This window comes from Cadophora gregata, assembly GCF_030347475.1.
Source record: "Cadophora gregata isolate MNR1 chromosome Unknown scaffold_9, whole genome shotgun sequence".
Taxonomy (NCBI): domain Eukaryota; kingdom Fungi; phylum Ascomycota; class Leotiomycetes; order Helotiales; family Ploettnerulaceae; genus Cadophora; species Cadophora gregata.
Genome location: NW_026695932.1, coordinates 950784 through 973060, shown reverse-complemented (window position 1 = coordinate 973060; position 22277 = coordinate 950784). Strand labels below are relative to the sequence as shown.

The following is a 22277-nucleotide window of genomic DNA, read 5'->3' as shown; positions in this document are numbered from 1 at the left end:
AAGGGACGTCGCCTCCTTATATCTTCATCAGCCATCCAGTGCACGGTTCACGGTGAGGATAATGACTGCAAGCTTCGGGCGCCACACGTCGTGAGTTGTCCCGAGGACGAAGAAGCGGACCGCCATCTTTGAGCTCATGATATGTGGTGTCGTACAGAGGCAAATTTGAGTCTGGGGAAGGTCATGTCTGAGGTCAGGATCCTGGCCTTGGCAGCGGGGAAGAGATACCTTAGGCTGGGTTGGCTTGCGGAGGTCCTGAGCTGTGATACGCTGGTTCGCCGCCGTGCGGTGTCGGTATTTTCGGGGGCTCGCTGCCGAAGCTGGGGAGAACCTGGAGGACTTATTGGGATGATGGAGACTTGTTGGATCAATTGGACATGTCGTCTGCAATATTCGTCACTTTGATCACCTCTTGGCAGTAAAAAACAACGTGAAGATCAATAGAGTATATAAATTCAACGCACGTGGTGCTTTGGTGGATTTAGTAAATGTTACTGTAAAGAATTGATATTCAGTTTTCGCGAATATAGATTACACAATTACAAATTCATGGCGTCTGCCCCCCTTTACGCTATCAATCCACTGGTAACCATCAGAGGATGAGCTCTTGATATTGTGCCCATTCGCTGACACAGTCTGTCCGATTCCATTCGGTCGTCTCACTCTTCCAGTCGTCCCCACTGGAGCTTCCACCCAGCAAGTGAATACAATACTACCATTCTTCCTCTCCTTCCTCCATCCAGCCGAGTACTTGCCATGTACACCCGTGAAACCACCTTCACAGTGTTCCAAATCCCCTGGCGTTGGTCTGAACTCCCACGCGGTACCTCCAGCTTCTGTGATATTAAGACCAAGCAGCTCGAAAGTCATCACTAAAACTGGTCCTGTGGAGAAAGGATGACAGTGAGATATGAAACTAGGCTTATCTTTGTAGAATGGATAAGTTAGCTGGCCGTCTCCTCCCCAAGCTTCCAGCATCGTGCTGTTAGTGCTGGCTGGATTGTTGATCATCCAGCCCCAAGCAGTACGGATCATTTGGAGAGCATCGTTCATCTTGTTGGCACGTACAAGAGCCTGCAGTTCGAAGCCTGAAATAAATGGAGAAACAGGTCCGGAGCATTCAGGATTGATCGGACCGTAAGGACCCCATCTCTTCTTAAGATTTGTTGTGATGGTACTAGCTCGATCAGTGTCCGCAATGCCGAACCAGCAAGCCAACGAATTTCCATCCTGCGGATGCAGGCTGTGGTCGTTCAAGTTGTCAACATAGAGTCCCTCGATTGGATCCCAGAACTCCTCCAAATTTGCCTTGAGGGTCTCAGCCATTGCTAGCCACTCTCTGGAAGCGTCCGCATTGCCAAAAAGTTGAGCTAGAGGTGCCATGTTGACAAGAGTCTCGTGGAAGAGAATGTTGCAAGACAGATTGTATCCTTGCACTGAGCTACGGCCCCAGTCTAAGATTCCTGCACAATAGTAAAGTCCCTCTAGACGTCGAAACTATTGTGGTCAGCAATGATGAGAATGATGGCGAGAGACACATACCCTGGAAGTCGCCAGCTCCATTCCCAGCATGATGCTACGCCATTTGCTCTTCAGCCATGTCAGGTCACCAGTCAAGTGATAAAAATGTCTTGTAACAAGTATAGTCCAAAGATGGTAAGAATCGGACATATAGGGCCACTCTTCTGACTTTGCGAGGTCACTGACGGAGTCATGACAGATAGGCGGCCCGGCCCAAGGAAACTGCCCCTTTTCGCTCTGTACATCGAAGAGCGTATCTAAGGCATTGCGCATAGAGATAGAGTCCCCAATAGTCGCGAATTGAGACCAGAGAACAATGGCCAAGTCTCCAGCCCATACCGTACGATCTCTTCGAGGAGCGTCTGTGATGACCGTCTCGCCAGACGTGCAGCAGACAGCATTATTCAACCATCCAGAGTCGAGTTCGCATCGACGTGACTGATCCTTCGCTAGTGTGGAAAGCTGATTGGTATACGCAGATGCATACCATAGGCGATTGAGAAGCTCGTCGTTGCAATGAAAATATGACGGATAGGCTCTCAGATTTTCCCAGTGAGGCATCGAAGTAAAGCGTGCCGAAACTTCTTTGATATCCAGAATCGCATCCGTTGTCTTTGAAAAGATAGTCAGGTACCGATAGCCACCTCTTTGCTTCTCCAATGGAACTTCGTATGTCTCGTTCGGTCCAACTTGAAATTCGAAATGCCCGTCGGACACGGAAGGTCGCAAGGAAGATGCATCGTCACTGTCAAAACCAACCCACTGCGAGCTTTCGGCGTATGCAAAGGCAACAGTTTGACGAGTCGATGCTGGGCCGCTTCGGATCGTTACTGGCCCACATACTTCCTTCCCGAAGTCAAGAGTGATGGAAGAGTATAGGTCACCAGATATATGACCGTTAGTGGCCGGCAAAGCGCGGATGATTGTGCTTTGAAAGTCCAACAACTTCGTTTCGCTTTCGACATGACCAGTCGTACGGAATATACGGACGGGGTACTGAGTCCTGGATTCTGGTGAGAAATTGTATCGGTCCCAAGGACCAGGGAAGGCTGGCTGGAAGCCTTCAGTTGATGGTGACTTTCTCATGATAGTTGGCAATGAATTCTGATCTAGACAGAAAAGATGTAAATATTACTTTGTGAAAAAGGGAAGTCCGTTCAAGTCCAGCTTTGCATCCTAGTTGCTCTAATGTAGGTCGGTACCTTCTGCACCGAGTCTACCTCTCTTGACCACCATGACAATAGCTTATCCATTGTTTTAACCACATAGAACTTGGCCCTCGACCCAAAAAAAATTGGTAGAAATTAATATCCCGCGTCCGAATACTCGGGCATGAAAGTTGATTTGGAAAGAGTGGGGGAACATGATCCGCCGCCACAAACATCTGCAGGATGTGGGCAGGCGGGGCTGGGGAAATGCCAAGTATGTGCGGGGATCAGCCCAATCAAAGTCATATTTCCCCGCTGCGACGTTTCGCAGTCGAGGAGTGTCCATCAACCTGTACCAACAGGAGATTCGGACATGTTAGAGAAGCGTGGAAGGTCGAGTGCGTGTCGAAATTGCCGGTAAGAAGTCATTCTCTTTGAGTTGGTTAGGACAATAATGCTGAACCTCGTCTAGGTTACGAAAGCGCAAATGTCTCCCGATTGATAGTGAAGGATCAGGATGCTGCCAGTTGTGTCGAGACCAGGCATTGCCCTGCAGTTTGGCGACAACCAGCAGCAAGAATCGTCGCATAGTTCCAGCAGACAATAGTTCTTCCCCTGTCAACTCAGAAGTCATTACTTCTTCAAAAATCCTACCAAAAGAGCCGTCATCACTGCTCCCACCACAACCTGTTCTGGATGAACTGGTGGACCTGTATTTCAGATTAATTCACGATGGGCCTCATACACTCTTTCATGAGCCAAGCTTTGTTTCGAAAGTTGCCTCAAATTCGGCACCAGCCGCTTTAGTTTTCGCGGTCATAGCCCTTTCAGCTAGGTGAGGATATTCTGAATGGCCATAGCCACATACTAATGTTCAGATTCTCGACGAACGAGTATTTTCGAGGGGATCCTCAAGGCTATGCAAGAAAATATGCAGCTACTTCACTAGAACTTCTCCAGAAAGAGATGATCAGCCCCAGTCTGGAAACAGTGCAAGGTTATATCCTGATCTCCCAACATCTTGGAGGAGAAGGGGACGCGAAAGCAAAACACATTTGTACTGGCTTGGCAAGACTTCATTGCCAGTCACTTCGCCTGTGGGAGACTGAAGGACTGAGCCTTCTCGATCAGGAGCTTCGTAGACGTACATATCTGTCAGTGGTCATTACTGGCAAATGGAGCTCGGCAGATATGTCTGTTGCTCCAGCAAGAGCAGAATATCCGCCAGAGAATCTGCTCTTGCTGGATGAAGAAGATTTCCTTGCTCTTCGACTGAAGTTGCCTCGTCATGGTATCTGGACCCAGATGGCCAAGACAATAGACCTCTTTCGCGAGATCCTAGATGTCATCTTTAGGTTGGGAACTGGAAGAACGCTGGCTACACAAATCGGCGAAGTAAAAAGACTCGCAGATCGTTTGGACAGATGGGAATATGAATTGCCGCCTATATTGAAGTACAGCACCGAGAATTTTAAGTACTTCCAAGGCGTTGGGTTTGGGAAAACGTTCCTGGCTATGCACATCGGATATCATCACTACCGACAGCTGTTGTATTTCCCGTTCCTGGACCCCCGAAATGATGATCGTCTCGCACATGAGTGCAAAAACCACGCGATTATGGTGTCCGAGATTGCATCCAATGGTGGCCAGCTTGTTTAGTGAGTTAAGCAGTGTCCATTTCCACGCAGTTCTCTTTTTCCAAGTGTTTATTCCCAAGCCTGCTCAAGAGACAGGGAGTAAAGTGAGTGATACTGCTGACATTCCAATCGTCGCAGCTATATTATCGGGCACATTTTGGTCGTAAGCAGCAGCGTTCACCTCCATACACTGCTGCTTGGTGGCGGTGATGTGGACAGAGCAAGGTTGTGTCTGTTGTCAAACTTCGAAATTCTTATGAAGCTGAAGCAATACTGGCCAGTAATTGATTCTGCGGCAAGTACCTCTCCATAAGAGACCCTAGTATTCACTGACAGTCAAACAGGTTGGTCGTCTTCGAACATTTCAAAACCACTGCCAACTGAGTTCACTCAATTCTTTTCTACTCGATGACTGGATGTGGAAGTTCTTGATGGAGCAATCTGCGGTCCTTGGCGAGGAGAGGGTTTCAAAAAGCTCTGACCGGGAACCATTGGTGAATGACGAAGCAATGAGCAATGATGCTTTGGTCGAGAGCGCACTATCATGGCTACTAGACTGATGAAAAGCCTGGGTCGAGAGAAAACTGAGACGAATCTGGCTTGTGGAGTGGGAATGGAAGTTGAGCAGTTCTGCGAGAAATAACATGATAGTGATCTTACTGTTAAACATATGATGCCTGGTTGGATATAGTTTCCTGGTCGAGCATGGATGTGTCCAGCCCAGGAGGAGAGTATTAATATGGAGCGTGATGTAAGTCGTCGTGGAAGTTCATTTCTTTGCCGAGATCGATGTCTATCCAGCGCAAATGAAAGGAGAAGTGAATCTTACATCTGAAGTAGTTATCTCTAATGATGTCAAGTCTCGGGGAAGGAGTATTAGACTCAAGGTGTTGGAAGCTCCAGAGCGGTGATGATTGATAAACTCATCATTTTGGCACCACTGCTGCGAGCATCTGCAAAGCCTAGGACAAAGGAGCATGTATTTCTTCCTGCGAAAAGAGGACTAGATTATCCGATTCTAGATTACTCGCACCTTTTCCTCAGAACTCTCGATACGTCGAGAAGGCCACCAAGTCGGCATCTTGATAAGCGCCTGCTTCGAGGTCATATTAACTTTAGTGGTGGCGTGAGCAGCGACCCGAATGCATCACGCGCGTACAGTAATTAAGATATGGACAAAACGACCTTAAAATTCTGAGTTGGCTGATGAGCTTCCAAATGATTTTGTTCATAAGTTACTGTAAAATTACCTAGTATTGGTAGAGCAGCCGCCACAGGCAAGAATTTAGCTTTCGGCCACTAAATTTTAGGCTGCTTAGCCCGTAACCTTAATCACGAAGTCACTTTCGTTCCGCTATGAGCAGTTAACAACATTCAACACCTCACTTCAACAGCACCCAGCTTCCAAAATGCGAACCCGATCACAAACGTCTCGCGCAACCACAGCCTTACACTCTTTTCCACTCCTTCCACCTGAGCTCCGAATACAGATATGGGAGCACGCCATTTCTCGAAAGCCTGCTCTTCTTCCTCGAGCCCAATTACCCTCTCGCGCGCTCCTCACCACATGTCGCGAATCTCGCGCAGTCTTCCTCTCCGTATATACACTCTGTTTTCATCCAATCATGCACCATGTCATGCATCTGATCGAGTGGCCCATCTCGCTCTACGGCAATCTCAAGCGCGACATTCTTTACATCGATCCCGAGATGGACGACCTCTCGATCTTCGAACGAGAGCTTGACGAATGGTTGACGCCAGCCGCAATGGGAAAGAATGGAATTAATCACATGGCCATAGAGAAAGAATACTGCAGAGAACTAGATCCAGCGAACGGATCGGGGCTGTTTGACAGTGAGCAGGATCAGAGGCTAAAACTCGCCGGGCTGGAGGGGTTGAAGAAGATGACTTTGGTGCTCAACTGGTATGATATTGTGGATATAGATGACGTTCCACCACCTCTGGATGAAAGGAACTTACTAGAGTATCCGGATAAGGTTGTAGGACTGGGACACGCAAAGATCTTCTGTGATATCTCCCAGAACACGCCCGGACGCGTGGTCCCAGATATGGGCATAGGCAGGATTGTCTATGACTAGATGTGCCAATAATGCGGAAGGTGCTCTTCTTGTCAAGAAGTCTGTTAGAGGACATGTATGTTGTATGCTCCTCCAGAGGCTTTGGAAATGGCAGCAGATCCGGCAGTCTCAGTACCCCGCCCCCTCTATGAAAGACAGGGCCGAGTAAGTCTAGGCAACACACGTCTCTGACAAGGATTAAATGGCCTGTTAGGCATCGACTCCCAATTTAAATCTTACTGTACGTGAATTTCCATAGATAACCCCTTTCCACCGACAGAATACACATGAACAAATATCGCTCTCTGATAACTGTCATCACTATACAACACGACACACTCATAATCAAAATCATTTTCTTAATTCAACATGTCTACATTCACCTGCTTCCCTCTCCTTGCCGGCGAACTCCAACTTCGAATCTGGGAGCTATCGATTTCAGACAAACCAGCCTTGCTCCCTCGTCGCCCCATGGCTGCTCTCGCAGCCTGTCGAGACTCTCGAACCACCTACCTCAAAGTTTACACGCGTTTCTTCAAAAGCAGTGCACGTTCCCTCTTCGAATATCCCATATCTCTCTATGCCAATACGGCTCTCGATTCCACGCTTTTCTTGGATAACGAGTCTATCCTCCTGAAGAACTTCGAGGATTGGATCGAACCTGGCTTCAAGGATACGATCCGGCATTTGGCAGTTGAAGACACTTTCTGGCGACAACCGGAACCACGACCAGAGCAGCTCTCGAATGATTTGCGGTTCAAGCTCTTCCATGCCAACACAGGGATCGAAGGGATAGTAGTCGTCAATGTTGTCTTGACGAGCGCCGACTTCCCAGGGGAAGTTCAGGAGCAGACACGAGAGACTGAAAAGAAGAAGCTGGACTTGAATGATAGAACATTGGCTATCTGCGAGGCGACATATCCCGAAGATCCTCTTGTAATGGAAAGTGTACGCGGCGTTTACAGAACTTTGAATGAATTACATCAGGCGGGGTATTTTGAGAGCTGGGTTGAGCCCGAGTTGAGAATGACGAGGATTTTGTATAATTGAGTCTTCTAGTTGTCATCAATGGGGGTAATCGAGCTACGTCTTTCTGTAGGAAGACTCTTCTTGTCAGTACTACATTGGAACTTTAGAGCCCCTTGATCCTGCTATACGCTGGCGGGGTAAATTATGGCGATCGCGGGGTCATCCAGCGCCACAGTGGCAGCGATTCAGGGGCTGACAGCTCTCTTCCCAGTCCAAAATCATTTACCCCTTCAACACTTCTCCAGATAACCTAAAGGCACTCTCTTTCTCTCTATCTAGCCCTACTCTTGCGACTTTCGACCTTTTCCCCTCCTACCATCAGAAAATAGCTTCAGAGCATGAGAGCTGTCTACTCCGCAAACGCTAGCCCTCGTCGGATCCCACGCCAACCAAGTCACCTCCTCTCTGGATGCCATGAGCCCAGAGCCATGTAATTAGAACCCAACTCGCCGTAATGCATACATCTATCACATCGTCGAGTGGATTATCCTGGTTCGCTGTGCTTATTGTCCCGTCTTCTTAGATTGTTGATTTTTCTGCTCTGCAGCGAGTAACTAACACAGATGATGAAATGCTATTATAGCAAATAGAGTACAATGAGCCAGCCTAAGTGGTATATCTACCGATCGAACGCCTTCAAAATGCTAAGAAAAGCCATTCTACATGGCAACCATTACTTCTCTTGATGCAAACTTCCAGCTTTTTACCCGCCGGCAACTAACTTAGGCTTCACATGTTGAAGCTTCACACTCTCAACATCCTCCTGCGCCTTCTTCGTTTTCAGATTAGTCCAACCAAGACCGAAGCTCGAGCCAAACGCAATGACCGTAGCTCCAGCACCAAGATAAAATACCTTATTAAATGCGTCATTATACGCCAGTACAACACCCCTCACCTGCTCCTTTGTGATTACTGTCCTGAACGCCGAAGCTCCGACGGCATACACGGTCTCGGGGTCGACATCTGGAGCGTAATGCTTCAAAGCAGGTTTTAATGAATTGGAGAAGATTGTCTGTCCGAAAGACACGAAGAGAGCACCTCCGAGAAGTTGACAAAACATCAGGAATGAGTTGGCGACTGCGAGTCTGGATTTCGGGATCACGGCTTGGATTGCCGTGAGAGGCTGCTGCATGGTGAGACCGCGAGAGAAGCCTGAGATGATTTGGTAGCCAACCCACATTCCGGCGTTCGACGTTGGTGTCAATGTGCTGAAGAGGCCGAAGGAGATCGACGTCAGAGCTGTCCCAGCAATTGCAAAGGGGGTGTAGACACCAAGCTTTGAAGCTGTACCGTATGGTTAGTCATTTGACGTCTTGAGAGCGAAGTAACTTACTCAAAGCGCCGGTCATGATGGAGCCAATGATTTGGGAGCCCACAGAAGGCAAGTAATAGACTCCACCCATTGTCGGGCTTGTATTTTTCACTACTTGGAACCAGAGCGGAATGTAGTAAGTAACTACCATGAGCGAGCCTTGTGATAAAGTCATGGTGACACACGCGCAGATGACGACCCTATTCTTGAGCAGGAAATATGGAATCATAGCGGTATCACCACGACGTCCTTCCCAGATAAAGAATATGATGATAAGCACAACAGATCCACCCAGCATTCCGATGACTTTCGCAGAGCTCCAGGCATATGTGACGCCTCCCCATTGAACAGCTAGGAGGAGCATCACGCATCCTGGCGCAAAGAGCGTGAAACCAGGTAAGTCGAGGCGGTCGAAGGTTTGTAATGGTGTTGGCTTATCGGCGATGACCAATTTCGCATTTGGTATGTGGATGAAGGTAAGTAGAGCAGCCGTTATGCCGCCAATCTGAACAGAACATGTTAGCTGTTGTTTACTTCCGCCCTACAGCTGGACGCCTGTGTCCCGAAGAGACAGAAATTTGTGGGTGGGTGATTGGAACATTAGCTTACAGGCAAATTGATCCAGAAACACCAGCGCCATGATGCATGTTGAGATAAGATGCCTCCGATGACTGGACCAAGGACCAGTCCGAGTGAACCCACGCCCATCATGAAGCCCAAGTAAACTGTTCACCGTCTATCAGCAATGCCACCATATCAGAACGAGGCTCACGAACGAGGCCTCTTGGCCAGAGGAGCCGAGGATGCAAGAATGGTAAGCATCCCAACCGACAGTCCTGATGAACCAATCCCGGAGATTGCTCTCCCAACGATGAACGTATTTGAATTCTTTGCTAGAGCGCAGATCAATGAGCCGATTTCGAAAATCAAAACACCACCAAGGAAGAGTTTCTTATTGCCCAAAGTCAGTAATGAAATTTGGAGTTGGCATCTGACGTGGATGAGATGTACCTTTGAAGTGTGGTACTGGTACAGTTTTCCAGTGAGGGGCTGCAAAGCAGCACTACACATCGTCAGTAAGTACATGACAAGAAATTAAGGACGCTGCTTATAGCCTTACGAGCAGAGTAAGTACGCCGTCCCATACCAGCCAATGTCTTTGATAGAGTCGAAGTCATTCGAAATGCTAGGAATTGCCTGTCGATAGTCAGCATTCAAGTCAAAACCAAGGGATTGCAATTTACCGTTACAACGATTGTCATGTCGAGCATGACGAGAAACATAACAGCAGTAACTCCAACGAGAACGAGATGTAAGCGAATCCCGGTAATATATTCTGAGACTTCAATATCTGGATTGACAGGAAGAGGTGGAACCTCAGGCTCTCCGTTGAACAGCGGCGATGTCAATTGACCTCCACCGGTGGCTCCTCTCACCTTCGCGCCATCATTTTGAAGTACCTCTTTTTCAAGAGTGATGGACGAAGTGTTTCCGGAAGTAGTAGTCATGATGAAGATTGAACAAAAGTCAGAGAGTGCTGCTTGCCCATTTTTTCCGACAGCGACGCGTGTCTTGTTATATACTAAAGATGCGGTGGCTGCAGAGTCCCTAGATCCCGCCTCCGACGGAGAAGCTTAAGCCTACGGTTCAAAGATGGCTCCATCAGATACGCAATTTGAAATCATGCCTTCAGCCAACCAATAAGGCAATGGAGTGAGCTGGCAAGGATGGCACGCTGGTGTTGGGTCAATGGAGTTGGGCGGTCCGAACGGGCTTTCATCTTTTGTTTGTCCGGTCTGCCGATTTCTCAATTGGGAATACGACATAAAGGTAACAGGATTCTGCACAGTTGCCTGAAAGTCCTTGCTACCTTCTTATGTTTACGGAATGATTTTCTCGATCACATGCATTCTTACTCCGTTTCATCGTGCTGTCTCAATAGATCAATTCCTTTGTGCTTTGGAGTTTCGAAATACCGCATTGTTTAGCAATTTCGTGGTTTGTTTATAAGAGATGTCTAAGTCTTCATTTCACTATTACGAAGATCTGTCTGCTCAAGGAAATTTGTACCTGAGCAATACTCGCATGTCAGATTAGAAGTTACGTTTGGGCGAGAGGAGTCCTCAAGTCTATTGCAAAACAGGTACGCTAAAATTACAGTCCCCCATCAAATCCAACCCTAGTTAAAGCGACAGTCAGCAGTTGCATTGCCACAAGGTTAAAGCCTTTAAGTCATCCCAAATGGCCTCCCAGGAAAGGGAAGCGTCATACTTACAGTTTGCATCGTTCATGAAGTCAAAATCATCTAGCATTATGTCGTCCATTCCCGCCAGAGATACCGCCGGCTCTGGTACAGCATGCTGGCCGCTTTGAGCAGCATCAGCCGCAACCTTGGCTTCATACCACTGTTGTACCATTCTCATCGCCCTAGAACAGCCCGTTGCAAATGAGCTCGCTCGATCTTTGACAGGCCTCTTCTGCATCCGATCGACAACCTCGCCAATCTGTTCAAACCTCGAGCCAAGCTCGTTGAAGTAGTACGAGACATTTAGGGTCTGTCGAACATGTGCCAGATCCCAACCTGCTTCTTCGATCAAAGAGAGTTTGAGAAGTGTTGAGAGTCCACGGCCCATGTGGGATAGGTCGATCACGGAAAAGGCTTGGTAGGCGGATATTGGCTGGTTGATGTAGCCGTTGAGTAGCTTTTGACTAGAGACTAGACATCCGTAGAGCATGTCGATGCGCTGTGAGTTGACGCTCCCCACTGTACTGCCTTGGAAGAATGGTTTGTATATTGCTGGCTCGTATGTGAAGACCTCGTCACTATTGAAGCTCATGAGCATCATCGCTAGTTGTTAACTCGTCAGTGTGCTCTAGACTTCTCAAGAACAAAGGTGAAGAGGAAAAACATACGATCCTGTTGAATTCTTGGTGGGAGCGAGTTCCACAGATTGTCCATTTCCGCTCTTACCATCTTTACTAGCATCCATACTGGAGCCCTTGTGCCGTCAGACTTTGTTTTATCTGCAAAGCTCTGGTAGACCGGGTCTACGATGTTTTGCAGCTTGCATAGAGAAGCGAGCAGAATATCCGAGTCATCTTCTGGTGCTGACAGTAGTACATCACAGCAGTGCTCGATATAAGCTGAGTACCGTATTCCTTCCAGTTTCTTGAGACAGTAGGCGGACCTACACATGTAAGTCTTGCTCGGTGAATAGAACAAAGAATGAACTTACACAGATGTTAGGAAGTAACAGCAGAGAAGGGCTCTACGCTCGTCGTGTGTCCGCTCCTGCTCGTCTTTCTGCGATCTTGATCTTGCCGTTTCTAAAACAGATATCGGTCCATCATTGTCACGCAATGGTCTGGTTAGCCCTAAGTCGAAGAGCAATGCTAGAGCAAGTTGATGAATTCCCGTTGACTGCCACGAAGGAATTACTGGACAATAGTAGTAAGACCTGTTGAAGTCCCGTCCCGATTAGCTCCTGTAATTACTTCAAACAGATTTTTAATAACTGACCAAGCATTGTACAGAATCAAGCCCTGTAGCATATCCAGACTTTTGTCGCCTCGTATGAGCATAGCCGCCGAGATCTCCATCAGGAACTGTTTACTGGTCTCGATCTGACGGTGCCGATCGTTTTGAGAAGCAATCATCATCACAGCTTTGTAAATCCAGGGTTTCTTACTCCGAAGCAGATCCGCAGATATGTCGTTTTGGACAGCGATAAAAGGGAAGCGAGGTTGGAATTGCTCTTTGAAGATCATAAGAAGGGCATTCGATTCTTGCATGGGTGGTCCAGACTGCGTCACTTGCCGATTTGGAAGAGGTGGTTCAATTCCTGAATCATTCGGCATTGGTGGGAAGAGATCATGGCCACCAACGAAGTCTCTAGCGCAGACAATTCCAGATGTCATCCATGATTGGCCGTTGGTAGCTTTAGGGCGAGGATCAGCCCAACGACTGCTCAACATATTCAGCATTGGCCATCACTTGGATATCTCATGAAATGTCATCGAACATATAAAATGCAACAGCTTACCTGTCAGGGGAGGGGAAATCTTGGGGAAACCCTTCCTCATGTTCAAGTTGTCTTTCATCAGGAGGCGACGGCTCGCTAAATCCTTGGCTTTCTGGTGGTGTGAGATGTGTCGAAGTCCGGATTGACACACCCCGGGAACTCGAAAGCAGTGACACCAAGCTTTCAATCTTCTGTTCCAGAGCTGCAGTATTTCTAAATCAACATGTCAATACATTTACTTCAATAAATCCAACCAAGAGCTTCTTGGCAAGGGTACCACCCCTCACGCGCCAGCTCCTAGAAGACGGGAAAATCCTATCGCTGAGAGTCTTGAGCAGAATCATCGATCTCTGTAGAAATTCAGAGTACCATGAGTGTTTTGAGAGCTCATAAGAGATTAGCACGAGAATCTCAACTTACGAAGTGGTGTTTGGAGACCTTCGCTTCCGTGACGTCCGAGGTATCACTACGCATTCCTCATTGAGGCGAGCACATCTGTTTTGGTCAGCTAAGAATATTTTGATAATAGGTACTTGTATAAATATTGGACGCCAGCATGGATTTAGGAATAAATTTGAGCATTTGGCGGCCAAAGGCAGAAATGAAACAGAAATTGAGGCGGAAAAGGTTACCAATCAAATGAAGTTCACAAAGACCAAGCCAGGACTTCCAACGCAAGTAGAACTAAAAACCAACTAACCTCGCACATTTACTACCACCATTACTCAACGGCAAACACTTTGCCTTCGCTCTCGAACAATTTTGACAGGCCTTCATCGATGCCGATGTCCCAGGACCCACACTAGGACTTCCACCTCCAACTCCGCTTCCAGACGGTGACTGAAGCATCATCTAGCCATTTACATATCCAAGCGTGCACTGGAACGCTCCAGAAACGCTTAATAACCAACAAATAAAGTTTCGGATTAAATCAAATCAGTTACACAGCAGGAGAAACTCAAGCATCGGGAAGAGAGGACAATATGGTACCGCCGCGAGAGCTGGTCTTACCTTGCCTTTTCCCCTTCTTTTGACCGGGGCGGGATTTCGCGAAGCGCCGTGTCCGTTGGGTCAATCAGCACTGAAGCGGTCCTGGCATGGTGGCTGTGATTCGTTGGTCGTATTCCGCTTATGGGGAACGAGAGGCCAGGGGGGTAAGAATGAGCATATTGACAGCATTGAGAGGAGGAGAGGACGATGGCCGATTTGTTGTTCATCAGACAGACACGGTTGCTAGTTTTCTGCAATGATTCTCATTGTTTTTGGCCTGGTCATATGACAAGATCTGACGAAGAGAATATCAATCACCGTTTCCATCCTCGCCATCCACAATCTTCGCCTGTAAAACATCTGTCAACAGAGGCTAAACGGAATTAGGAAATGCCCTAGAAATCTGTGACAAAACTCGTAAATCCACGAGATTCTAAAAAATTGTTCCAAAATGCTTCGTTGGAACCTTCAAATGTATCAATACATCTCTTAACAATTTTTACAAGTGAGAGGTGTTGACCCACATCAGTGGAGGCAGATTTGAGGCACAGCAGCCTGGAAAATATCCGCAACTAATACCTTACCAACTTCCCACTGGCTTGCGAGAAGGAAGACGCGCATTTCTTTCAATCCGTCTCTGCAAGTACCTGGAAGGTCGTCATTTCTCGGTCGTGAGACCCTTTCACAAGGAGCTAAAATAATCTTTGCTGGTGTTTAGTAGATTAGAATTTTTCAGTGCGTTCAAGAACTGTAAGAATTAAGGTGTTAAAACATGACCTGTAACAGTATCAAACACTGTAGCTAGGACGATGTATGAAGAGAGTGAGTAATGCCACCTGTTGTAAATCGTTGAGTTGTTGGACCAGAATGGAGATTTACCACTATTTCGCTTTTCAACTTCGATGAAAGAACACATCACTTCACGGTACGGTTTTGTGAAGACTCAGTATGTTGAATAATGTTCATGTTGAATGATGTTCATCATTGGCCCGTAGGCGATATCATGTCCATAAACCCATCGCGAAAAAAAAGAAACTTATGCTTATCATACAGTCATGAACCACCTAAAGCCCTACGCGCATAACCAAGTCACCCATCACAACATCTGACAGCGACAGAAAAGACCACTGGACCAAATACCGGAAGGCAAGAGGAGTAACAATGCCTTAAGCGTCAACCACTGCGAAGATTGAAGGTGAAGGAGGTAACGTTGGGAATCTACAAGTCGTTCTTCTTGGCAGCGTTCTCGGTCTTGCCGGTGACGGAGTTGACTGTGATATATGTCAGGGTTGGTCAATAAGATGGATGAAATGGAATACATACAGGTGTCGGTGACGGTCTTTGAGACGCTGTCGATGATACCACCACCCTCCTTCTGAGCACTATCGCCAGTGCCTCGGACGCTGTCACCAGCCTTCTGGGTGGTTGACTTTTCGCTGCCTGAGTGCAGGCGTATCAGTATATTGTCTTGAGGGTTCGAGAACAATTCGACTCACTTGGCTGAACTGCGCCAGCAACCTTGTCTCCGGCACCGGTGAGGTTCTCGCCGATGACCTGTCCAGTGGACTTCTGGCTTTGAGGGGTAAGCTTCTCCTGGGCCTGCTCGCCGAATCCCTTGCGTCTACAGGTGTGTTAGCTTCTGGAAACGAACGAAGGCAGGATGACACCGGAGTCAAGCTGCGAGGGTGGTATTTGCTTACGCTGCGTCAGACATGATGATGGAGTTTAGGTTGAGTGTTTTGAAATGTGTTTGGTATTGAGTTGACTGGAAGTGTTGAAATCGTGAGACTTTGTGATGAAAAAGGAAGATGGTGCTTGGGGATGGGAGATGCTCTTTATAAAGAGGGGAAGCGAGAGCAGACGAGGCTTCCTGCCTGTCGTGAGACAAGGCTGGAAGACGTCATTGCCTCCTGTGGAATTCAATTTGCCACAGATGCAAATTGGAACAGTTTGCGGGTGAGGCAGGCAAGCTGGAAGAGGGGCAGCGGGTACGGAGGTACTGGGGCAGCTCCTGCTTGTTTTGATAGAAAGAGTGGAGGACCAACCCACAGAGCTGCCCACATCCAAGGTGCGGCGTGGTGTACAGGTACTGGGGCCAGTCTCACAAACCTCACCCGCCTACAATACCAAGTAAAACGATGCAGCTGTGGCACACGAGCATGTCACAGCCTGAGAGAGAGGGACAGAGGGACACCTGTACATTCACCATCGCCCATCGCCCATCGCCATCATCATCGGGGCCTAGCCTGATGTGCCCCTCAATTGCCCCTCAGCTGCCCCTCAGTAGGAGCTATGACCAAGGGTCTTTGGAGATTTCCATGTGAAGCTGATGGCGAATTATTTGGCCACATCCTGCCATGTTCCACGAACGGACTGAAAGGTCCGGATGTGAACACATCCACATGCACATGCACATGCACATACATACACATGCACAAAGATATGAATCCTGCACCTGCAGTTTCTGCAAGTGATGTCATCCATTTTGATATCTCCATGTGATGTCATGGCCCAATTATTCCAAGAATTTCCGGAAGCAGAAGGTAAGGTAAGGTAGGGAGATACGTACGACCAGTACTTGGCCAGTCGACTTGGAATGGGTGTTGGTGACAAGACCAAACACAGGTGAGCTTGAAATGCAGATTGTCCCAAGATCGAAGATTGAAGATGACCTTGACACACGTGATGCATGCATGTACCAATGTACCCACATTTGTCTCCAGAGACACACAGATGTGCCTATGGTGAGCAGTACGCAGGTACAGGCTGGGTACCTGATGGACATTACCCTCCAAGCTTGATTGTTTACAGGAAAGCCGATGCATCTGCTACCACTTCCTTATTGACGGTGGTTAAATACCAGATCATTAGGAGAGCTTTGTCTGCATTCAAGGATGTATGACTTGCCCGAATACACTCTTCTATTAACAATATTCAGGAAAGCAGCAAAGTCACGATTGCATCGCGAAAATGTATCCAGAAAATACTGGAAGGAGACTTGTAATTGTAAAGCACGAGAGGCTATGCATGCACTTGCATTTGATCTCTTTACCTCAGCTCTCCTGGTTTTCTAGAACCTTACGATTCTCTATCCCAAATCGCACATAGATTCCACGACTTTCAATTGAGTGCCAATAAACGACATCGAGGCCGGCTACAAACTTGGTAAACTTGAAGACGCTTCAGGATGTCCTAAAGCAGGGACGGTCCATACATTCCTGGCCGGTGACACGGGGAACATCTCGATGACTGCCTCGAGAGTGTAACTGCGCATTCTTTCCCAAAAATGTCGTGTACTCGATACCGAACTTCTGCAAGAGGGCATCAATGCCTTTGCAAAGACATCGTAAATGGTTGAATATTGAACGTTGAATATTATATCAACAACGGCAAGCCTGTCGCAATGCTTATCCGACTGACGGTGAGCCCTTTCTGCAACCTGCACCAGGATCTTTCTCGGCGGTTGAAGTCAATGGAGGGTCCGTAGCGTCAGTGCCGTAACAGTATGGTGCCCATGGGCATCATTCATCTGGTTGCCCGAGCCCGGATGCCAACATGGAGCTCAACTGAAGCTTAGGATCCCATCCCATCCATGGAATGAGTTGAGAGTTGGCTCAGGGGAATTAAAGTTTAGCGGCGGCTGGCTAGGGGCAGACACGCTAAAACGCGATGGCTCCGTTGCCGTGGTGCGCCTGCCACTTGTAAACAAACCCAGAAAGAACCCCACTTCGCTTTCAAGCACATACAATCCTGGACTCTGCATACCAACCTAGGTACAACTACAACGCCAGCTGCGAATATTCCAATTTGCTGCAGGCACTTTCAATCTAGCCGTGGGCACCGAGTACCTCCTTTTCTTCAATCTATTTCCCCTGCTTGCCCGTCGTATCTTCCTGCAACTCGCACTCTTTCAGTGCAGGACGACGACATCTCTCACTGACATCAAGCACCAAACCCCTTTCGAGGAAGACAACACTGCTCAAAATGTCAAACTTCATTACGAATCTCTTTCCCTCCTCCCAGGCTGGCAAGCATGAGGGGATCCTACCTGTGCCCCCTCCTCCTCTCCATACTCGCTCCAGCCAAAACGAGGCCTTCGAGCGACCAAACACTCCGACTCGAAATAACTTCATCACTCCAGCCTCAACCCCACAAGGTAGTCCGAGCAAGAACCGAAACCCTCCAGGTGCCAATGATCTATCCACAGCTTTCGAAAATGCTATGAAGATTGCTCCTCCTGTTTTCGGTGGAAGTCGCTCACAGGTTGGAACGCCGCTATCACCAGGGAAAGGAAACACCTTGGCTGTGGATGACTCGTACTTTGGCAACTCTTCTGGAGGTGTCGACGACAGTGTTTTACACAAATCCGCAGTGTCACCAGGGAGCCCTCTGCGGAAGCAAGGAAAAGAAAATACACCACCAGGATCCAGACATGGACTTGAGTCTGCCCAGAACCAAGCCGCAATCTCCAGACAAGAGCCATATCAGACGCAGCAAACTACAAGAAAATACAATACCCAGCGAGGCTTGACCGCGGAGGAGTTAGAGATCCTACACAAGCCAAATGTCAAACGCCTTGCAAATGTCACACAGCTTTGTGGGTACTATTCCCATGGGTGCTAGTCAATTCTAACGATTCGCAGACTTTCTTGACTACTATTTCGATCTCCTCAGCTACGTCGGCGCTCGCCAAAATCGACTCAACCACTTCCGATCCGAGTTTCCAGAACCTCCAGAGACTCCCGAGGAGACCTACAACCCAGTTTGGCAGAAGTATGCTGGTAGGGAGCGTGCAAATCTGCGAAAGCGTCGCGTTCGTCTTCGCCAGGGAGATTTCCAGATCCTCACACAAGTTGGACAAGGAGGCTATGGTCAAGTTTTCCTGGCCCAGAAGAAGGATACTCGTGAAGTCTGTGCACTGAAGGTTATGAGCAAGAAGCTGCTGTTCAAGCTCGACGAGATCCGACATGTTCTCACAGAGCGTGATATCTTGACAAATGCAAAGAGCGAATGGCTCGTTCGACTTCTCTATTCGTTCCAGGATGAGAAGAGTATCTACTTGGCTATGGTATGTTCAAAGATGAACTCGATTTATGGCAAGCCTAACCAATGCTAGGAATACGTCCCTGGTGGAGATTTCCGAACCTTGCTCAATAACACTGGAGTCCTTGCGAACCGTCATGCCCGCTTCTATATTGCTGAGATGTTCTGCTCTGTCGATGCCCTTCATCAGCTTGGCTATATCCACCGAGATCTCAAGCCTGAGAACTTCCTGATCGACTCGACAGGTCACGTTAAACTCACAGATTTCGGGCTTGCTGCTGGTTTTCTTGCTCCGGGCAAAATCGAATCTATGCGCGTCAAGCTGGAGAAAGTTGGAGAGACATACGTTCCTTTTGGCAAGCCGATGGAGCAGCGTACGGTTGCTGAGCGTCGTGAAGGATACCGGTCAATGAGAGATAGGGATGTCAATTATGCGAAGTCAATTGTTGGCTCTCCCGACTACATGGCTCCAGAAGTCTTGAAGGGTGACGAGTACGAATTCTCGGTGGACTACTGGAGTCTTGGGTGTATGCACTTTGAGGCCTTGACTGGCTTCCCGCCATTCGCAGGCGCAACAGTTGAAGAGACCTGGAAGAATTTGAAGCATTGGAGAGAAGTTCTGAAGCGGCCAGTCTGGGAAGATCCAAACTACTTCATCAGCAATCGTACTTGGAACTTCATTACTAGGTAAGTCTGTCTCATAAGGTCTATGGTCCAATTTTGCTAACACAAATAGCTGCATTGCATCCAAGTCGAGGCGGTTCTCGTCAATAAAGGAAGTCTACGAGCACCATTACTTCGCCGAGGTTGACTGGACTACACTTCGCTCACAGCGCGCTCCTTTCGTTCCTGAACTGGACTCCGAGACTGATGCTGGTTACTTCGACGATTTCAGTAATGAAGCCGATATGGCCAAGTACAAGGAAGTCCACGAGAAGCAGGAGGCTTTGGAGAACATGGCCGATAGAGAGGATCCTATGAGCAAGAGTCTATTCGTCGGTTTCACTTTCAGACATCGCAAGCCCGCAAACGAGGAAGGTGGGAAGTCGAGCCCAAGAAAAGGCATTGCCACTGATGGCACATTTGGTACAATGCTGTGAATAGACAGCACATTGGTCAATACCCACTTCGCTTCTATCTTCGCGTTAGGGACTTTTGACGGGCGGCGATAGAGGATGGGACATTGCGGGAAAGTCGGTCTGTCTGGTGTCTGGCGTGCAATGAGCTTCTACTTAGGCACTTGTCAGAGTGTTTATCCATGATTGTCGGGGGGGTTCTCGTGCATGTTTTGTTTCGGCCAAGCCGTCGTGTTTAGAGCTCGAGATGAGATTGGGCAATGCTATTCTATGCTTGCGAAGCTGTACTAATAGCTATGAATACAATTGATGACTTTACTACGAGCCTCGGCGCAGTGCAGCTTTCGTCCAAACGCCTGTGGACTTGACATTGCTTTCTCCCGTGCTTCGACTTTGGCTACATACGGGTGTTTATTGTTGTCTCAGTGCATGTCTATCCCATTCACAACATCATAGCCCTGGTATTAGTGTGCTATTTCGTACAATTATTTATGCAAGCAAGCTGTCGAGCAGAGGTGAGAGATGATCATTCTCCTTGCCTTCTAGGGACCCTCGATGTTTCCTCCATATCTGACCTCCTGGGCTTTCAGTCTCTCAGAAGACAGTCATCCAGATCAAATAAACTCATCGCCAGGTATCTTTTTATTTCTGCCAAGTCCGCTGGCAGGAGATAGGGAAATTTGGGTGTGGATGTATGGAGTCGATATCAAAGAAGGCGGATTTGCTTTATGTGTGAGTGGGAACATCTGTGGAAGGTTGAATGTTAAGTAGGTTGGTGATGGGTTTTAAATGCCGAATGGAAGTATATTGGAAGAGACTTGGAGACGAACATTGTGTGGAGAAAGAGTGGACAAGTTTTTGTCTGTTGGAGGTCTTTGGTTGAATAGAAGGGGAGTGGTTGAAGACGGAGAAACGTGTCGAATTATCGATCCTGGAGGATGTTGTAATGTCGCTTGAAGGTCTGCTGTTCACAGTTGAAAATTGAGCAGTGGTATTTACTTCCAAGCTTTTTCATCATCTCCTTGGGTCTTTGATCCTGTGCAATTGTTAATTTCTTTAAAAGCCAAAATTTCGAGAGAGCTGGTAGATACTACATACCAAAGTGCCAATGTAGTCGTATACCCGCACTGCCACTTTCTTGTTTCCCCGGTTGTGATTGAACCCCTTTTCAAAACAAGCAATATCTTCTTTGTACAAGAGCCCATTCTCGACGGGAGCAACATCAAATCTGATTAGCCTATTCTTGGAGCTCCAGGGTCCACAAACGATGCTGACTTCCTCCAAGCTGGCAAAGTCATTGAAACCATTGAAGAAAGACAGTCCCAACGAAGACCCTTCTATTTTCCACCAAGGTAGTAGCAAGCCATACTTACTATACGTGCCCCAGAACCCTTGATCAGCTGATCCTGCTAGCTTTCGGAGGTTTGCTTTCATATCTGGGACGCAGGCTCCGAATAGGTCCGACCAGAGCCGGTCAAATTCAGCTGTAGAGCAAGGTGGAAAATCTCTCGCACTCCTGATGTATAATGTATCAATCTCCCAGTTCACCTTCAGATGCTTAACAAGTCTTAAACTCTTTGAAGTAAACTTGAACGGCGCCGAGTAATACCTCATCACCTCATCTCTGATTTTGCGGGTAATCTGTAGCATAGGGTTGATGCAATTTGCAACGACTTTGTACTTTCGGCAGCTGGTCCTCATACTTTTGACTTGCAGGATGCGAAGGAAGTGAGGGATGGCGCACTGAATGATTTTGAAGCGGATTTCGGGAGGAAGTTCGGGATAGAGGGTGAACTCTTTAAGTGAACTTGCTCCAACATTGACTGTATATGGAGTGTCTATAGATGCTCCTGGGGCGTAGAAACTACGGCTGAGGACTGACTGGTTGTACGGGTTGTCCATGGTGGGACCAATGGTGGTAGATTTCGTAGAGGCCTTTGACTTCATGTATAAGACTTCGTTGGTAGAGGTTGACATGCTTGTTTCTGGGTGTCTCTTGGAGAGAAAAATGGAGGTGTTAGGATGTTCAGGTGCCGCTTTGCGGATAGGCCCTTCGAAAGTGGTCTAAGGTCTCGCTGTTGGAATGAAAATATCTGAGAAAATGCAGAACTTTTGAGAATAGCCTGGAGTTGAATTAAATAGTGCTGTATGAGGAGGCCATGAAGATTTTACAAGCGTAGAAGAGGAATTCACCACGAGTAAACAATGGTGAGGTTAAGCGAGTAGGTGAGAACTTTCCTGTTTCAAAATAGCCTCTTGTTTTCGCCGAGGCACACATATAATCGAATCCAACCTTATTAATCTCTGTCAGAAGTCGTATTGCTGCCAGGCTTACTAAATATACAAGCGGTACGATTCCACGAGGGTTGTATTCGTGTCTATTCTCCCAAAAACCTGCAATGCAAGTGTAAATCATGCCGC

At 47.7% G+C, this 22277-nt stretch overlaps 9 protein-coding genes across 10 annotated transcripts; 4 read left to right on the top strand and 5 right to left on the bottom strand.

Annotated features, from left to right (window-relative positions):
• Positions 1 to 365: 365 nt before the first annotated feature.
• On the bottom strand, positions 366 to 3011 carry ONS95_014643 (uncharacterized protein). 2 transcript variants are annotated; one of them, XM_058508305.1, is made up of 3 exons: positions 2657 to 3011; positions 1543 to 2598; positions 366 to 1497 (listed from the first exon to the last, which is right to left on the bottom strand). In XM_058508305.1, exons 2-3 carry the CDS (start codon positions 2080 to 2082, stop codon positions 532 to 534), a joined length of 1506 nt encoding a protein of 501 aa, XP_058355990.1. In that variant the 5' UTR covers positions 2083 to 2598; positions 2657 to 3011; the 3' UTR covers positions 366 to 531. The 2 variants fall into 2 exon arrangements, with proteins under 2 accessions (XP_058355990.1, XP_058355989.1); XM_058508304.1 differs by having other exon boundaries at positions 1543 to 3011.
• Positions 2854 to 4649, top strand: ONS95_014642 (uncharacterized protein; the record flags this gene model as incomplete). The annotated part of the gene is made up of 3 exons (XM_058508303.1): positions 2854 to 3086; positions 3142 to 3504; positions 3548 to 4649. 3 exons carry the CDS (start codon positions 2854 to 2856, stop codon positions 4326 to 4328), a joined length of 1377 nt encoding a protein of 458 aa, XP_058355988.1. The 3' UTR covers positions 4329 to 4649.
• Positions 4650 to 5931: 1282 nt separating this feature from the next.
• Positions 5932 to 6405, top strand: ONS95_014641 (uncharacterized protein; the record flags this gene model as incomplete). Its single annotated transcript, XM_058508302.1, has 1 exon — positions 5932 to 6405. One exon carries the CDS (start codon positions 5932 to 5934, stop codon positions 6403 to 6405), a length of 474 nt encoding a protein of 157 aa, XP_058355987.1.
• A 348-nt stretch (positions 6406 to 6753) lies between these two features.
• Positions 6754 to 7434, top strand: ONS95_014640 (uncharacterized protein; the record flags this gene model as incomplete). Its single annotated transcript, XM_058508301.1, has 1 exon — positions 6754 to 7434. One exon carries the CDS (start codon positions 6754 to 6756, stop codon positions 7432 to 7434), a length of 681 nt encoding a protein of 226 aa, XP_058355986.1.
• A 682-nt stretch (positions 7435 to 8116) lies between these two features.
• On the bottom strand, positions 8117 to 10752 carry ONS95_014639 (uncharacterized protein; the record flags this gene model as incomplete). The annotated part of the gene is made up of 7 exons (XM_058508300.1): positions 9970 to 10752; positions 9846 to 9922; positions 9737 to 9788; positions 9502 to 9676; positions 9335 to 9450; positions 8747 to 9230; positions 8117 to 8697 (listed from the first exon to the last, which is right to left on the bottom strand). Exons 1-7 carry the CDS (start codon positions 10231 to 10233, stop codon positions 8117 to 8119), a joined length of 1749 nt encoding a protein of 582 aa, XP_058355985.1. The 5' UTR covers positions 10234 to 10752.
• A 127-nt stretch (positions 10753 to 10879) lies between these two features.
• Positions 10880 to 12700, bottom strand: ONS95_014638 (uncharacterized protein; the record flags this gene model as incomplete). Its single annotated transcript, XM_058508299.1, has 5 exons — positions 10880 to 10904; positions 10997 to 11573; positions 11639 to 11913; positions 11962 to 12183; positions 12246 to 12700. 5 exons carry the CDS (start codon positions 12698 to 12700, stop codon positions 10880 to 10882), a joined length of 1554 nt encoding a protein of 517 aa, XP_058355984.1.
• Positions 12701 to 14955: 2255 nt separating this feature from the next.
• Positions 14956 to 15451, bottom strand: ONS95_014637 (uncharacterized protein; the record flags this gene model as incomplete). The annotated part of the gene is made up of 4 exons (XM_058508298.1): positions 14956 to 15008; positions 15061 to 15177; positions 15234 to 15358; positions 15438 to 15451. The coding sequence occupies 4 exons, from the start codon at positions 15449 to 15451 to the stop codon at positions 14956 to 14958; spliced, it is 309 nt and encodes a 102-aa protein (XP_058355983.1).
• Positions 15452 to 17429: 1978 nt separating this feature from the next.
• Positions 17430 to 20181, top strand: ONS95_014636 (uncharacterized protein). The gene is made up of 4 exons (XM_058508297.1): positions 17430 to 18334; positions 18381 to 18805; positions 18854 to 19467; positions 19517 to 20181. The coding sequence occupies exons 1-4, from the start codon at positions 17722 to 17724 to the stop codon at positions 19878 to 19880; spliced, it is 2016 nt and encodes a 671-aa protein (XP_058355982.1). The 5' UTR covers positions 17430 to 17721; the 3' UTR covers positions 19881 to 20181.
• ONS95_014635 (uncharacterized protein) lies at positions 20182 to 21833 on the bottom strand (the record flags this gene model as incomplete). Its single annotated transcript, XM_058508296.1, has 2 exons — positions 20182 to 20892; positions 20955 to 21833. 2 exons carry the CDS (start codon positions 21831 to 21833, stop codon positions 20779 to 20781), a joined length of 993 nt encoding a protein of 330 aa, XP_058355981.1. The 3' UTR covers positions 20182 to 20778.
• Between the last annotated feature and the right edge of the window lie 444 nt (positions 21834 to 22277).